Raw genomic sequence first — 17,050 nt, 5'->3', positions numbered from 1 at the left:
AGGGAAATCTTACAGTTTCTCATACATGGTCTTTTCACTTTCACCTTCTACCCTTTATTCAAGATGTCCTTTAAGCCTGGAAGAGCCTGCTCACCCACTATATTAATAAGTGTTTCCTAAGTACTTGGACTTGACTGAAAATACTTCTATAACTAACCCCAAATCACCTTCCTAGTTTGCTTTATTCTTATGTGCTAAACGTATTTCTCAGTCATGTTAATGTTACATGTATCAAATATTCATTAAAATGAAAACAGGCTGATTCTGATTTCTATAGGGATTAGCTGGTCAGTCAGTAAGCTTTTATAGCATATAAGGGCTTGAATAAACAACATAGGAAAGGAACCTATTGTTAATACAAACTACAACCTTCATAGGAGTCACTTTAAACGACTTTCCAAAATACTGACTTACCAAGCACACCAGACATTAGCCAGTAAAGGTGGTTAATGTTCAGATTATCTTTAACCAAACTCCCTATTAACCATGACTTAAAGTTTAGCCATATTTTATGTGCAAATATACTTTCATCACCACTAAATTATGGGAACTCACATAAACTCCATAATACTTTGTATCCAGTGTGTAATGAATCAATATTGAGGATTATTTGCTACTTAATATTCTAGTTAATATAACAGAAAAATCTATCTTAATTCTGAAAAACAATAAAGATGATTACAAATGGTAGATTTTCATCCGTTTCCCACTTGTGCTAATCTCAACTATTCTAGGAGTGGCAAAGTCACTATTATGAAAAGGGCTGGAAGGATGAAAAATAATTATGTCAGTTATTTCATTCTGCATTTGGTGGGAAGATGGTGTGGCATAAGGATCTTTCTAAAACATTACATAGAGAGACAACACATACATTGAACTCATTTCTGGCTTTACCAAAATTTTAGAGCAAATAATACAACAGAGGGCAGGTACCATTATTAACAGCATCATCTCATGAGATTTGAAATACGATATTGGGTCTTGGGGAAAAAAAACATGAATACTATACCTAAGGAATCATTTCAGAAGGTCAAAATCAAGTCACAACAGAGTGAGAAGGTATTAAAGATGGGATACTAATTGTTTTTAGATTTCTTGTTTACTGCTCCACAGTAATGCAGGTTGAGTATTCCCAATCCAGAAATCCAAAATGCTCCAAAACTCGAAACTTTTTGAGTACTGTCATGATGATCAAAGGAAATGCTCATTGAAGCATTTCAGATTTCCGATTTCCAGATTAGGGAAGCTGAACTGGTAAGTATATAATGCATATATTTGAAAATCTGAAAAAGATTGAAATCTGAAACACTTTTGGTCCCAAGCATTTTGGATAATGGATAATCAAACTGTATAGATAATTTCCTCATCAATGAGATACAGGAATTTAATAACACTGAAATGCAACAGACTGTGAAAAGAATCAGAACCCTAAATCCTACAAAATAAAAGCTTTAAAAGAAAAATGATGACCACACACATACAATTTAATAAAAACTCAGAAATTCTGTAATTAAAAATGATCAGGGTTCTATTATTTTAACCCTGAATCACTTGTGCACAAAAAGAAGGAAAAAGGCTTCCCAAAGAGCCATTCATTCCTCTAATGATTTTGGTTCCTTTCTATTCATGGGCAAACATGGTAAAATTACCTGATAGTATACTTTACATAAAATAAAAACTTTATGCTGGTTGAGCCTCTTCTGGCCAATCCCAGAATATGAAAAACTGCAAAGTTTTTCATATTAATGGCTTTGCAGTTTTTCATATTAATGGCAAAGATATTCTAATATCTTCACTGACTCTGACTAAAAATAAGGGTAGGTTCCTGTTTACATGAAGGCGGAAGGAGAGAGTATAAATGGGATAAGTTTAAAAAAAAAAAAAACAAGAAGGAAACAACCAGAAAAATTTAGGAAATGGTTGACCCTTGACTGGACATTTGTACTGGACTCTTAAAAAAGTCAATGTCACTAAAGAAAGTGGGAACTGTACTACTCCAATAGAGACTTCAGAGACCTCACCAAATACTATATGAACCCAGATTGGATTTTGGTTTAAAAAAAGGTATAACAGAAATTCTTGGGACAACTGAAGAAATCTGAATATGGACCGAATGTTAAATGATACTATGGATTACTGTTAGTTTTCTTATACATAATAATGGTATTGTGCTTAAGTGTGCCCTTTTTGTTAAGAGATGCAGGCTGAAGTGTTCAGTGGTGAAGTGACATATTACCACTTAATTTTACATGACACAGCAAAAATCATCTGTGTGTATATATGTACAGAAGGCATGTGGGGGTGTGTTGTACTGTTCTTTCCATTTTTCTGCACATTTGACATTTTTCATAATAAAAAGCTGTAACAAAGAAAGCTGGGAAATAACGTCTGAGATGAAGGAAAGGGGGTAGGAGAAATAAGAAAAACAACTTCATCATCCAAAATGTATTCTAAAAGGTGAAATACTAAAATCTAAAAGACAGAAATATAATGTTAGGAGAAAAACAATTATCATGAAAAACAGCAGAATGGTAGGATATGAATTTCTGAAGAAAATGGTTCTCTCTCAAACAGAGGTAATATACTCAGTCATGAGGGCTCTGGGGAAATAAGTATAATTCCAAGAAAGAATGCCGGGGCTGGACTCAGTGTTTTAATCTGCTATCTGACTCACAGCTAAAACAATTCCATGGCAACAGAACAGATCGGACTCAAACAAGCCAGCAGCCTGCCCGCTGGTCTAGACCTCCCTGCTAGATACAATCACTCGCTCTGGCTAGGCCTAAAGGATCCATGTGAATACTAATGGTAAGGATAATGTATGCTGTCACCTCACCTAATTTTCTTTGGTAAAAAAACCAAGAATATACTTTTGTAGCCCCAAGAGATTCTGCATACAATCCAACAATATTTTCATTTAGAAGGAAATTTCTTAATACAATGAACTTTATTACTAAATCAACTTATGTTACTGAAGATAGTAAGTACTTCCTTCATAAAAACATTAATATTATAGCTTGGCTTGGGGGAGAGGTGGGAAAATCAACCTCCTTTTCTTTCTTAAGCACATCACATTAAATAAGTATCAAATTTCAATGTACATTATAAGCATCTGGAATGCGGATAAAATGCAGATTTGTAGGCTCCATATCCTGAGATTCTGATTCCATTGCCAGAAGTGAGGGTACCTGTAATAAGCACCCCCAGGGATTCTGATTCAGGTACTCCAGGGTTCCAGGATAGTTCTATGCTTCCATAAACAGCAAAGTTTTACTCTGATTAGATATAATGTGGTATTAGTGAGGAATACTAAACTGGGAGCCAGGAAATCTGGGTGCTAGATTTGTTACTAACTGATGGTATTTGACTTTGGGCACGTCAATGTCTCTGTGCCTCAGTTTTCTCATATGCTCAAATGAGGATAATTCTGCCTGCCCCACTTAGCATACCTCACGTACATGCTAATTTATACAAAAGTGACTTGAGAGTATGAAGAGCTTAACAAACAAGCATTATATCTTTGAGAGAGGAGTCTTTAATCTTATTTGGTGAGCTTAGTATTATGTATTGTACTCACAACAAGAGCCAACTGCAGATTAGTCCCCCCTCTTTCCTCTTAGGCTTAATCTAATCAAAACAGTGCTAAAGTAACATTCTTCTTTATCATTTGACATCCCCCGTGGCCAAAAGAAGACAGAAAGCACAAAGATAATGAGGACATCACTTAAGTATTGTGAAAATTAAATGTAAAAGAGGTTTATGTCTTGGGACAGTTCTTACCAAGTCTATGAGTTTGGTAACAGGAACTTCTCGGATTGGTCTTTTCATACGGCACAGAGCCTCTAAGGATGTGCCAAAACAACTTGGGAGGTAATTTCCACTGATAGTCAAGAAGTAATCTTTGCCTCGATCCAGGTGAAGGACGAGAATATCTTCAATCTTATCTTCTCCCGAGTTCAGGATGGTTACAGAGTCTTTGCTGACATACACATCAAGAGAAATGTCCACTGTCTCATCTGAAATGTAAGAGATGATACATGGTAATAGAAAAACCTCCAGTGGGAAAGCAAAAAGAGTATAAGAACCAACAGAAAAGTGTCCTCTAAAAAAATCATTAAGCAATGAGGGGGAAGAGACAGGACACACACCAGAGGTATCACCAATATGACAGTAAAGGTAAGAGACATGTGGTTAGAAAACAGAAAGTTAAACCAAGGGGATGGGAGTCATGAGGACATCACCAGCAGAGACAATGGTAAAGGGAAAACTCACTTGGCTCCAAGTAGCCCTCAAAAGGTTCAGCCCGAAGCCATGGCTTGCAGTACTGGCTGTCATTAAGTTTAGGGATGAAAGAAAAATGGCAGGGAACCTGTCCATTGTTGCTGATCTGGAACTTCTCCTTTTGTAGTTGCCGAAACTTCACATTTTCAAACACAAACTGGGGAATAACAGACAGACACAAACATGCATCACTAGTAGGGGAAGTAAGTCAGTTGGATTATTCCATAGAGGATATGAGGAGTAAGGTAATTGTTAAGCAGGTGTGCAAATGCCATAGACATTCACCAACTGAACCAACTTCACAACATCCACTTGCATGTATTATTATACTCACACCAGCAGAGAAGGAGTTAGGTGGCTCTTGCTACTTCTCCAGGCTACTCTGATCATTCCTAGGATCCTAAGAGGGTAACCCAACCTTGGTTCAGAGTATTCATCCTGTGACCAAGTCCTGGTTTCTGAGATATAAATTAACTAGCAACTCTGAAATATTAAATAAGAGCATCTAACAGCAGAGGGCTTACTATGTGCCGGGTGCTGTTCTGAGAGCTTCGCATGTATTAACTCATGTAATCCTTACAACTACCCCTTAATCCAGGAAAGGAAACTGCGGCTCTGAGCGGGTAAGATACTTGCCTGAGGTCATACATCTACTAAACAGCCGTGCTACAATTGGAATGGAGGCAGTCTGACTCCAGCGACATGGGCTTAACCACGTTGCTATGTAGCCTTTTCTAAGTAGCAGTTTCTTCTGTGCTAACCACAGTGAGCAGTAGACAGGGAGATGATATATTTTTGCTCACCTCCCTCCTGCTGAGTTCTAAGGAAGGAAGGAAGTCATTTTCCATTCTGTCCATGATGCGTACACTATCTTCAAAGACTTTCCGGTACCTTCGTTCATCCACAACCTTCACCTGAAAGAAAATGTATCCTCTTTTCAGTCTTATATCCTTCTAGCTCATCTCCCTTGGAGATTATCTAACAATTTAAAACTGGTCATTACAGTAACCATTTAAAATAAACTGTGGTGCAAACAACATCCTCAAACACTCTCTATATCTTGCTTCATCCACAACTTTCACCTGAAAGAAAACAGATCCTTGCTTTAGTTTTATGTGCTCTCAACTTTTATACCTCCAAGAGTCTCTAACAATTTTTAAGGTCACTAAAGCAAACATAAATTGAACAAAGCATTATAGAAGCACACGCTTTAAGGTAAAGGTAAGATTAATTGGCTAACGTCCTGTAAAAGTTAAACCCCTACGTTAAGAAGCTTGGCAATAATAAATACTTGGGAAGAATATTTTCTTGCTTCATTGTTAAGTTATTTGGTAGTGGAAAAAATGTGATAATTGTGGTAAAAATGATTGCTTGCACTGTACAAAATGACAGTGTCAAAACACAGCAATTACTGTTTCTAACAATCATAACTTGGTGAGGTGGCAGCAAATATTATTAAAAAGCTTTTAACTGTATTAGATTCTATGTACAATACCAAGAAGTATAATATCACTGCTCAGATTACATAATAGCAGAGATATATTAATAAATGGAACCTACAGCCATTTTAGAAAATGGCTGAAACAAAATGTCCTAGAGTAAAACCATGACAACGTATAAACACATCTCCACTGATAAAAAAATTTTCCACCTGACACAGCACTTTCAGCTTCCTGATATAGCTGTGTTTTTTTAAATATTAAAACTTCATACAAACCAATGCCAAAATTAACATAACTAACAGATTTTAACTTGAGATATCGGTTTCTTTTTTAGACTAGGAAATTTCACAAAAATTCATGTCAAAAAAAATTGATACATGCAGCAAAGGTTCTAAAAAGATGTGGAAACAGATGCTGGTGAGGCTGTGGAGAAGTAGGAACGCTTTTACACTGTTGGTAGGAGTGTAAATTAGTTCAACCATTGTGGAAGACAGTGTGGCAATTCCTCAAGGATCTAGAACCAGAAATACCATTTGACCCAGCAATCCCATTACTGGGTATATACCCAAAAGAATATAAATCATTCTACTATAAAGACACATGCACACATATGTTTACTGCAGCACTACTTACAATAGCAAAGACATGGAACCAACCCAAATGCCCATTAATAATAAGACTTGATAAAGAAAATGTGGTAAATATACACCATGGAATACTATACAGCCATAAAAAGGAATGAGATCAGGCTGGGCACAGTGGCTCACACCTGTAATCCTAGCACTGTGGGAGGCCGAGGCAGGAGGATCACTAGAGGTAAGGAGTTCGAAACCACCCCAGCCAACACGGTGAAACTCTGTCTCTACTAAAAGTACAAAAAAAAAAAAATTAGCCAGGCATGGTGGTGGGTGCCTGTAATCCCAGTCACTTGGGAGGCTGAGGCAGGAGAATCCCTTGAGCCCGGGAGGCGGAGGTTGAAGTGAGCCAAGATTGCACCACTGCACTCCAGCCTGGGCAACACAGCAAGACTCCACCTCAAAAAATAAAAAAATCATGTCCTTTGCAGGGACATGGATGAAGCTGGAAGCCATCATCCTTAGCAAACTAACACAGGAACAGAAAACCAAGCACCGCATATTCTCACTTATAGGTGGGAGTTGAAGAATGAGAACACATGGACACAGGGAGGGGAACAACACACACCAGGCCACTCGGGGTAGTGGGGCGAGGGGAAGGAGAGCATTAAGGTTAGATAGCTGATGCACGTGGGGCTTAAAACCTAGATGATGGGTTGATAGGTGCAGCAAACCAACATGGCACACATACCTATGTAACAAGCCTATACGTTCTGCACTTGTATCCCACAACTTAAAGTGAAATAAAAATTTTAAAAAATGTTGAAAATAAGAACATCAAAGCTGAGTCAAGTATCTCAGACTGGGGAAATTTTTCACATATTTGAACTGTAACTCTTAGAGAACCGAGGATCAAACAATCACTTCACCATCACCAGGGTCCATACTATAGCATTAGTTTAAGATGAATTTTATACTTTTACAAAACTTTGCAACTTTTAATTTCCAAAAGTATTTTGCACATGTCTTTTTATTTTCACAACCTGGAAGGCTACCAAAGCAAGGAATATTTTTGTTCCGATAGTTGAGAACATTAAGATACAAAACAATCAACAAACTTGCTCACTGCTACAGTTAATACCAAAGGTGACATCTGGACTAGTTTAAGACTCTTTCCAATATACTAGATATGTGACAGAATCAACTTGAGTATGTCTTAAAAGCACAGCTGCCTGGGCCTACTAATCACAGTCTCTAGGGGTGAGGACACATGCATCCACACTTTTTTTAAAGCTCTCTAAGCAATTCTTACATCCACTGAAGTCTGAGAACCAATGCAACAGATCACAGTACCAAGTGCAGGGTTGGAACCCTATCCTAGCTCTATCTCAGCCAGCCCACAGAAAGTCTTCTGAAATTAATTGGCCACGGTGCACTTGGCTCCTTTGTTAACAGTCATTGGTGCCAATGGTGGTGAAAATGTAGTGTGGTTTTTAAAGCCTCTAATCATAGCATGCCCAAGAATCCAAAACATGGGGTGATTACTCAATAAAATCAAACTTTTTCTCAGCGGGTTATCATGATCACAGCACTTAATGGCAAATCAAAGATAATGAGGAGGGGAACCCCAAAGAATTTCACAACCTGACACATCCATTTTAGTAAAGGAAATTACTGACAAAATTAGGAATTTGAAAAAAAGTACAATGAGCTAGGTCTTTATGTAATAAGATGGGAGGTTCTCCAAGACACACTGCTGAGTTAAAAAAAAAAATCAAGTTGCAGACCAACACATACATATAAGACCGTTTATGATATAGAGACACACACAAATCAGTATTTTGTCTATGAGTGAACAAAAAAGCATATACAAAGGTCTAGAACTGCACTGTCCAGTACAATAGTGACTAGCCACATAGGGAATTTGAATTTAAATTACTTTAAATTAAATTAAATTAAAAGTTCAGTTCTCAGTTGCACTAGCCACACTTCAAGTACTCAATAGCCCCCTGCGGCTAGAAGCCACTGGACTGGACGGCACAGATACAGGACATTTCCATCATCACAGAAAGCTCTATTGGACAGCACTGGTCTAGAAAGATACAAACTCCTAAGGGTAGTGGCCTGGCTGGGGAATGGGGGTTTAGGCAAAGTTGGGAGTAGGAGACAGAACAGGGATTGAAGAACTTCTGCCTTATCTGTCAATTCTGCTTAAATTTCCTTTTAACTTTTTTAAAAGCACTTGTCATTGCTGTATAATTTAAAAATCATTAAAAACTCAAAAGGCAGATCTTTATTAAAGATATACATAAATACACAGGAAGCCTGAAAAAAAATGTAAATATCCCACTAGAAGCTCTGCATTAATGTGTATGGAGTATTAAAAACATCCCAAGGTTGGCTGCGAGCGGTGGCTCATGCCTGTAATCTCAGCACTTTGGGAGGCTGAGGCGGGTGGATCATAAGGTCAGGAGATCGAGATCATCCTGGCTAACATGGTGAAACCCCATCTCTACTAAAAATACAAAAAATTAGCTGGGCGGGAGGCTGAGGCAAGAGAATGGCGTGAACCCAGGAGGCAGAGCTTGCAGTGAGCCAAGATCGTGCCACTGCACTCCAACCTGGGTGACAGAGCGAGACTCTGTCTCAAAAAAAAAAAACCCAAAAAACAAAAAACAAAACAAACAAACAAACAAAAAATCTGAAGGTTTTGAAAAGAAATACAAACAAAAAAGCCAGGCATAGCTGATCTAACCAAAGAGGTTAGTGTTTGCGGAAAGATATCCTCTCAAAATGGATTAAGAGAATTCAAATGAAGAAAAAGGGGGAGCCTGCAAGTACAAACTAGAAATTAGATGGGCTAAAAGAAGTTATCTAAAGGTATATTTCATCAAGTTCTATAGAATTATAGAGGTATTGTGGGGTAGTAGAAAGAGCACAGAGTTGGGAGTTAAGCCAACTTAAGATTGGAATCTCAGCTCTCCTCCTAGTTGAATGCTCTTAAATAAGTTATATCAACTTGCTGTTCTCCATCTGCTCATCTGTTAAATGGGAAATACAGTTGTCCCTTGAGATCTGTGGGGGATTGGTTCTGGCATGGCCTGTGTATAATCAAATTCACGCATACTCAAGTCCCACAGTTGGCCCTCCTTATACGTGGGTTTCACATCCTGTGAATACTGTATTTTCCATCTGCATTTGGTTGAAAAGATCTGGGTATAAGTGGATCTGTGCAGTTCAAACCCATGTTGTTGAAGGATCAACTGTATTTAACTCAAAGCGTTGTTGTGAGGAGTAAATGAGATGTGTGCAAATTGCCTCACATAGTCCCTGCCACACAGCCACTAGCTGCTATCTGAGGAACAGTTACTATTATTGATGATTATTATTTTAAAATTTCAAAATGGACAAAAGTAAAGTCATGATTGTCTTGATAAAATTTAAAATCTATTCTAAGACCAATAACTAATTCTGATCTTAAATGAAAAGCCCCAAAGTCTTTCTTCCTTAAAACAGGAGCAGGATAAAACAGGTTGGTGATATCTATCTCAGAAGCCCCCTAAATCAACACACACACAGAGGAAAGAAACCTATCCCATTATGCTCTTCACATGTCCGAACTCATTAATCTTCATGAGTATGTACCAATATTTTTTTTTTTTTTTTTTTTTTTGAGACGGAGTCTCGCTCTTTCGCCCAGGCCGGACTGCAGTGGCGCTCTCTCGGCTCACTGCAAGCTCCGCCTCCGGGGTTCACGCCATTCTCCTGCCTCAGCCTCCTGAGTAGCTGGGATTACAGGTGCCCGCCACAACGCCAGGCTAATTTTTTGTATTTTTTAGTTGAGACGGGGTTTCACCGTGTTAGCCAAGATGGTCTTGATCTCCTGACCTCGTGATCCACCCGCCTCGGCCTCCCAAAGTGCTGGGATTACAGGCGTGAGCCACCGCGCCCGGCTAGTATGTACCAATATTACCCACGCTTAATAGAGAAGGAAACTGAGGCATAAATATGTTACATAAATTGTCCATGGTTACACAGTTAGAAAGTGGTTGAACTGGGATGCAAATCCCAGAAGTCTTCTACAAAGTCCATTCTACTAAGCACTGCACTATATACATTCTGACAGATTATAGGGCTGTAGATCTGAAAAATCCACAAGAAATAACCTAAATGTACTGGCTGTAACAAATTAAATCAGCATGATTACAAGATATGACCTACATACCAATAACACACAGTTTAAAAATACAATGGGAAAAAAACTTTACTCACAATACAGACAGAAAATTAAATAACTGGCCATTAATGCAGCCCAGGATAGAACAGAGTTAAAAAAAAAAAATTGGCTGGGCACGGTGGCTCATGCCTGTAATCCCAGCACTCTGGGAGGCTGATGCAGGGGAATCGCTTGAACCCGGGAAGAGGAGGTTGCAGTGGGCCAAGATCACACCACTGCACTCCAGCCCGGAGGATAGGGCAAGACACCATCTCAAAAAAAAAAAAAAAAAGAAAAAATAAGTGTAGGGATGACACTATATCCCTTAAGACAATATACAGAGTTGGCTGTATTCTGATCAGTCTGTGCCTTTGCTCCTGCCGTCTCTACCCTTCCACCCAGAATCTCCCTCCTGGTGTTTCCCTTCTTTACTATCTGATAAAACTTAGCTTTTAACTCTTCATTATGCATACCTACTTTAGGAAGCTCAAGTTACCACCTAACCACTATGTAGCATGAGAAACATCTGTGTCACTAAAAGGCCTGGAGCATTAAGAGCTATACGGACAGCATTTGGGAGGATTGGGGGCACTAACCTCTCAATGCTGCAAATGGTTATTTGGTTATGGAACATTTACGGCTTGCTGAATTACTGATCTGTTCTGAGTATAAATAATCCTCTAGTAATTGATACTTAACACACAAATAAATGAATGTACAAACAAGTGTTTACCCCAATATGGAAGAGGGCGCTAACAGGCTTGTGGTCGCTGGTTTTCAGTTCCATGTGACTCCGATAATTAAGCTGATTAACATTTGTTCCTCTCCAAAGAATTCGGTCACACCAGGCTGGAACCCGGCATTTCCCACTGTAAGTAAAGAAACGAGTTATAAAGAGAACATATCACACAAGAACATAATACCTACCACACTGGTTTAGATCAGGGTTAGGCTCTCTTGTTACATGCTCCCAAAGAACCGTGTACTTCTCCTTCCCTAACAACCCCTATCATCCTCCCTACTATTTTGCAAGTTCTGTGAAGGGATTGTATTTGCTTGTTTGCCACTGAACTCCTAGAACCTAGCATGGTATCTGGTGCAAAGTAGGTGCTCAACGAATAGTTATCGAATGAATGAATGGTTCTGTTAAGATTGGGAGTACATCTTCAACAATGTCACCACAGGAGAAAATAGCACGTTCTTAAAATATCCTCAGAAGATTTGGATTATATTTTGAACACTTCCTTTTCCTTTACTCTATGAGCATCAACAACACTTCACAACAGATAGATAACTAATCAAGTCTAAAACTCCAATCTTCTCTTCCTAGACTGGGCTTAATCTTTGGAGAGGAATAACAGTATTGATTTCTTCTTTAAACCAGACATTTATGGACAAGTCTAGCTTCTTCTAATAGAGACGAAATAAAATCAAACCATGCAAGTCTGAGCAAATGTCAGTCCACAGAATACCAAGGGTAGGGAAAAAGAACCTATTCATCATTCTATTAAAACAAGCAACACCTTGTACACCTGATCCAGAAGGTGACACAGATATTTCTCAGCAGTAGCTCTGCAGCTGACTCTAAAGTCAGGTGAGTGAAACAAACATGGCAAAGTGTACAAGATCTAGCAGTGTCACTTCATTTGCTGGCCAGTTACCTAGGAGCATAGGAATATCGACTCCCCACCCATGCCAGTACTCTCAGAGTTCAAAACAGCTGAACATGCGTGGGGATTCTTTCTCTTTCAAGTTTCTGTGCTCAGCCAGCTAGGAGAAACAGAAAGAAAAAGAAGAAAAGAAAAAGAAAAAGAAAAAAGGAAAGGAAAAGAAAAGAAAGAGATAGTAGGTAGAGGACAAATACTCACTAAGAACTTACTGGGGGCACTTTACTAGGATGATTAGGAAATCAAAAGGGTCTACTAAACAGTGGTTCTCAGTGTTCTCCAGCTGTGGTAGATATTAGGTCCAAGCATCAGTATTTTTTGAAGTTCTCTAAGGGATTCTAAAGTCTTTTAAGGATTGAGAGCTACTGGTGCTAGAAGAACCCTTCATGGCTTCGTTTTTGCCTTCTGGTATCCTGAATTAAATAGCTGAGTAGTTTGGGGAAAAAAAAGAGCCAGAACAGGTAATAGGTAAGAAACAAAGGCAAAATCAGGAAGGCAAAAATTTAAGCAAGTTTGCTGAGGTGAGAGAAATAAGGCACTGTAGGTAGCCCATAAAACTTCAACAATCTTAACATATAAGTAATAACTTCCCTAAGATAGGCTCACCTTTGAGTATAGATAAATGAAACACTCTTATTGTTCTATAATAGCACTGAGGCACTGAGCCATTAGGTTTATATATCTGCTTATGGCATGGCCTAAAAAATTCCTAGCCCCTTACCAATATGGAGGGTCAGAAATAAGATCAAGCCTTAACCTTTTCTGTGAGAAGGTTCTTATTACTTTACCTGGAATCCCACCGGTCTGTTTTAGAGTCATACTTATAAGTGGGGATGAACTTGATTTCCCCTTCATTGAAGTCAACAAAAGCTTTTTTCTGTGTGCGCTGAATATTTAGCTACAGATAGAAAGAAGCATCAAATAAGCAGGATAGCACTATCTTAATATAAGAGATAATCAGGTTGATAAGCCACTGTTCCCATTTCAAAGTACCTAGTTCCACAACCTTTACAACTGTAGTGAGAGTACATAAATGAAATTTCTATACCTTATGAATTAAATCTCAGCATTCCCACAGCATCTAAACTCACCCTCAGATAGGATGCTTGTTATTAGCACATCACTATTCTTTTATTGCTAATAGTGGCAGAGGGTAAAATGGAAAAATGAAATCTGAATAATTGTAAGTTCCTTGGAGCTGGGCAGAAACCACCCAGCACAATTTTAATTTAAAGAAAAAGCACACAAATGTTGAATGAATAATTCCGCAAACCAAATTCAGCGAATAGTTTCAAATTGTTTTGAAAGATCCTCACTCAAATATTTTACCAGAGTTATATAAGACTCAGAATTTATCCTAAATGTACCCCTTTTGGAGGCAGAATAAAGAAAAAGCAAAGAAATGTGTCAGCCAACCACAACGTGAAGGTAGACATAGACAAGAATGGCTCACTACAAAAACCATTCTGCTGCAAATCACCTGAATGCTGGCTACGTCTGAAGGTTGAAAAGGCTCTCATAACGATTTAAAGATTATTCGAATGAAGTCAAAACATTTTCCTCCCTCAATAAGAAGCATTCACTTTTAGCAGCCAGTATCCATATGTTGAAGTAAAAATTCAAGTCACATGCCAGGTTCTGAGGCAAATTTACTGCTTCAAATATATGGAAACCAGGTTCTTGAATATCAGGTTTTATGTAAATGTTACCGACTCAATGCTTTTTCTGCAGGTTTTAAATACCAGCTAGCTTCAACTTATCATCTAGTTCCCATGAGCCCATAGCCTATGCTGTTGATCCCAGACAAACTTCTTTTCTGTACTTCCCAATTCCCCTCACAGGGCCTCCCTCTTTTACCTCCAAGCTGTTCCTCAGCTTGCCAAGTAATCATAGAACAGTTTTCACTGTTCCATCTGCCAAACCACATCAACATAGCTGAAGGCCCACTTCCTCCAGGAAGTGTTCTCCAATTAACCCCACCCATTCACCAACTCATTTATACAAATCTCTGAAATCTCTTAATGATAAAGATGTTTTGAATAAATGTTGTATTTACTTTTTATCACTAATGTTATCTTCCCTCCTCCCATCCAAGCACTTAATAAAAGCACTACAAATCTTGTATGTAGTCAATGCATCACTAGTCACACTGTTTTCACAAGACAGTAAGACGTTTCCATCACTCCCTAAAGTAAGATATACCTCCCATAACTCTAACAATCTCATCTCCCATCTAGGAAAGTTCCTATAAAATGAAACTTTACTTACCTGGTCGAATTTCAAGAGTCTCTGAAGGTCTTTCTTATTAATAAGACTTTTCACCTCATTGGCATCAGGCATGCAAAGTCTATAATTCAAATCTCCCAACCAAATGACAACCCTAAGGATCAAAAAAATGTATGACCAGAAGTAGCGATTAGCATAAAAAAAACAGAGAAGGATGGAGAGAAGAAAAATGGGTAGATTATTGATAAGCGCTCACTCACCACTATCTCCCAAGGGGTTTAAAGTTGTAACTAATCCTTTAAAGGCAACTACTATCAACACCTGAGAGAGACAATGGATTACAAAATAGGTAGGAGAAGAGGACCCTATACATGAAGAATGAAAATGGGAAATATTATGTATGGGATTTAGAAGCCAAGGAGTTAATGGACTGAGAAGCATGCAGTTTATTTGCTGGACAAGCTTCAAAATTTTGCCTGGCTGCTAGCCAGGTCTTTAGGGGAAGAGAATCTGAACGTTTTCTGCCTCTCAGAGTCCTGAAGTCCTGCAGGTTCTCCACTGAAGTCTGCATGGTCTGAGTGACAGCTCTCCGAGGCAGGACCCACTAAGAAAAGTAGGTCCAGGGCTCTCTAGTGAAGCCTGATTGGTCTACCATTGCCCAAGTTACAGGCAGGAAGGAGACTGGCATTCCATGGGATCCTCAGCTCCCAATAACAGCAACAGGCCCTTAGATGTGCTGAGAGCCCCACAAAGGGAGACAACGCAATTAACACATCAAAATGGACTATCCTGTTGAGTGATCTCAAGTTCCCAATGGGTCATTCTGACAATCTCAAATGCAACATGAAATTTATGGAATCTGGGAAAATAAATTTATGGAATTTCATGGCAACTTCATGACCACACATTTTAAGGCCTTGACTTTACCACTGTGAAATAGAATTCTACATGATCCTAATTATTGAGACATTATGGAAAATAGTTGAATATCCCTACTCTTTCCTCCTCTTTCCCCAATGACTCTACTCTCTATATTAATTTTTTAAATTTTATTATTATACTTTAAGTTTTAGGGTACATGTGCACAATGTGCAGGTTAGTTACATATGTATACATGTGCCATGCTGGTGTGCTGCACCCATTAACTCGTCATTTAGCATTAGGTATATCTCCTAAAACTATCCCTCCCCCCTCCCCCCACCCCACAACAGTCCCCAGAGTGTGATGTTCCCCTTCTTGTGTCCATGTGTTCTCATTGTTCAGTTCCCACCTATGAGTGAGAATATGCAGTGTTTGTTTTTTTGTTCTTGCGATAGTTTACTATGAATGATGATTTCCAATTTCATCCATGTCCCTACAAAGGACATGAGCTCATCATTTTTTATGGCTGCATAGTATTCCATGGTGTATATGTGCCACATTTTCTTAATCCAGTCTATCATTGTTGGACATTTGGGTTGGTTCCAACTCTTTGCTATTGTGAATAGTGCCGCAATAAACATACGTGTGCATGTGTCTTTATAGCAGCATGATTTATAGTCCTTTGGGTATATACCCAGTAATGGGATGGCTGGGTCAAATGGTATTTCTAGTTCTCGATCCGAGGAATCGCCACACTGACTTCCACAAGGGTTGAACTAGTTTACAGTCCCACCAACAGTGTAAAAGTGTTCCTATTTCTCCACACCCTCTCCAGCACCTGTTGTTTCCTGACTTTTTAATGATCGCTATTCTAACTGGTGTGAGATGGTATCTCATTGTGGTTTTGATTTGCATTTCTCTGATGGCCAGTGATGGTGAGCATTTTTTCATGTGTTTTTTGGCTGCATAAATGTCTTCTTTTGAGAAGTGTCTGTTCATGTCCTTTGCCCACTTTTTGATGGGGTTGTTTTTTTCTTGTAAATTTGTTTGAGTTCATTGTAGATTCTGGATATTAGCCCTTTGTCAGATGAGTAGGTTGCGAAAATTTTCTCCCATTTTGTAGGTTGCCTGTTCACTCTGATGGTAGTTTCTTTTGCTGTGCGGAAGCTCTTTAGTTGAATTAGATCCCATTTGCCAATTTTGGCTTTTGTTGCCATTGCTTTTGGTGTTTTAGACATGAAGTCCTTGCCCATGCCTATGTCCTGAATGGTAATGCCCAGGTTTTCTTCCAGGGTTTTTATGGTTTTAGGTATATTAATTTCTTTAAAACTAATCATTTTCTACCACCACATCTACTCCTCAACACATCTCTGCTTCTATGCTTATTAAATCCCATTCTTCACTGACCTCTCTCTGCTGCCCCTGTTTTTAATAAGCACAGCCATTAAAAAGAATAATGTAGATCTATATATACTGGCTTGGAAAGGAATCCACAATAAATAGAATAATACAGTCTTATACACCAAGTACCTATGTGTGTGTTTATATATGAATAGACAAAAGGCTAGAATAGTGCTATTTAATAGAATTATAATGCACCTCACAATATAATTTTAAGTTTTCCAGTAGCTGCATTTAAAACAAAAAAAAACAAGTGAATATTAATAAATTTCATTTTACTCAATATATCCAAATTATTTCAACATGTGATCAATATTTTAGAAATCAAGATATCGTACATCTTCTTCCTAAGTCTTTAAAATCCAATATATAGCTTATGCA

At 38.4% G+C, this 17,050-nt stretch overlaps 1 protein-coding gene across 11 annotated transcripts in view; it reads right to left on the bottom strand.

Moving 5' to 3' along the window:
- Positions 1–17,050, bottom strand: part of OCRL (OCRL inositol polyphosphate-5-phosphatase) — a 59,458-nt gene that overhangs the window by 12,191 nt on the left and 30,217 nt on the right. For all 11 annotated transcript variants that reach the window (XM_019019622.2, XM_055376311.1, XM_055376310.1 and 8 more), the window contains 6 exons: positions 14,450–14,561; positions 12,970–13,079; positions 11,248–11,383; positions 5,085–5,195; positions 4,273–4,438; positions 3,781–4,016 (listed from right to left, as the gene is read on the bottom strand). In XM_019019622.2, the coding sequence (XP_018875167.1) occupies positions 3,781–4,016; positions 4,273–4,438; positions 5,085–5,195; positions 11,248–11,383; positions 12,970–13,079; positions 14,450–14,561 (871 nt within the window). The remainder of the gene's footprint in view (positions 1–3,780; positions 4,017–4,272; positions 4,439–5,084; positions 5,196–11,247; positions 11,384–12,969; positions 13,080–14,449; positions 14,562–17,050) is intronic.

This window comes from Gorilla gorilla, chromosome X (genome assembly GCF_029281585.2).
Source record: "Gorilla gorilla gorilla isolate KB3781 chromosome X, NHGRI_mGorGor1-v2.1_pri, whole genome shotgun sequence".
In the NCBI taxonomy this organism is placed as follows: Eukaryota; Metazoa; Chordata; class Mammalia; order Primates; family Hominidae; genus Gorilla; species Gorilla gorilla.
Note: the sequence above shows the minus strand (reverse complement) of the source record. Positions and strands in the feature narration are given on the sequence as shown.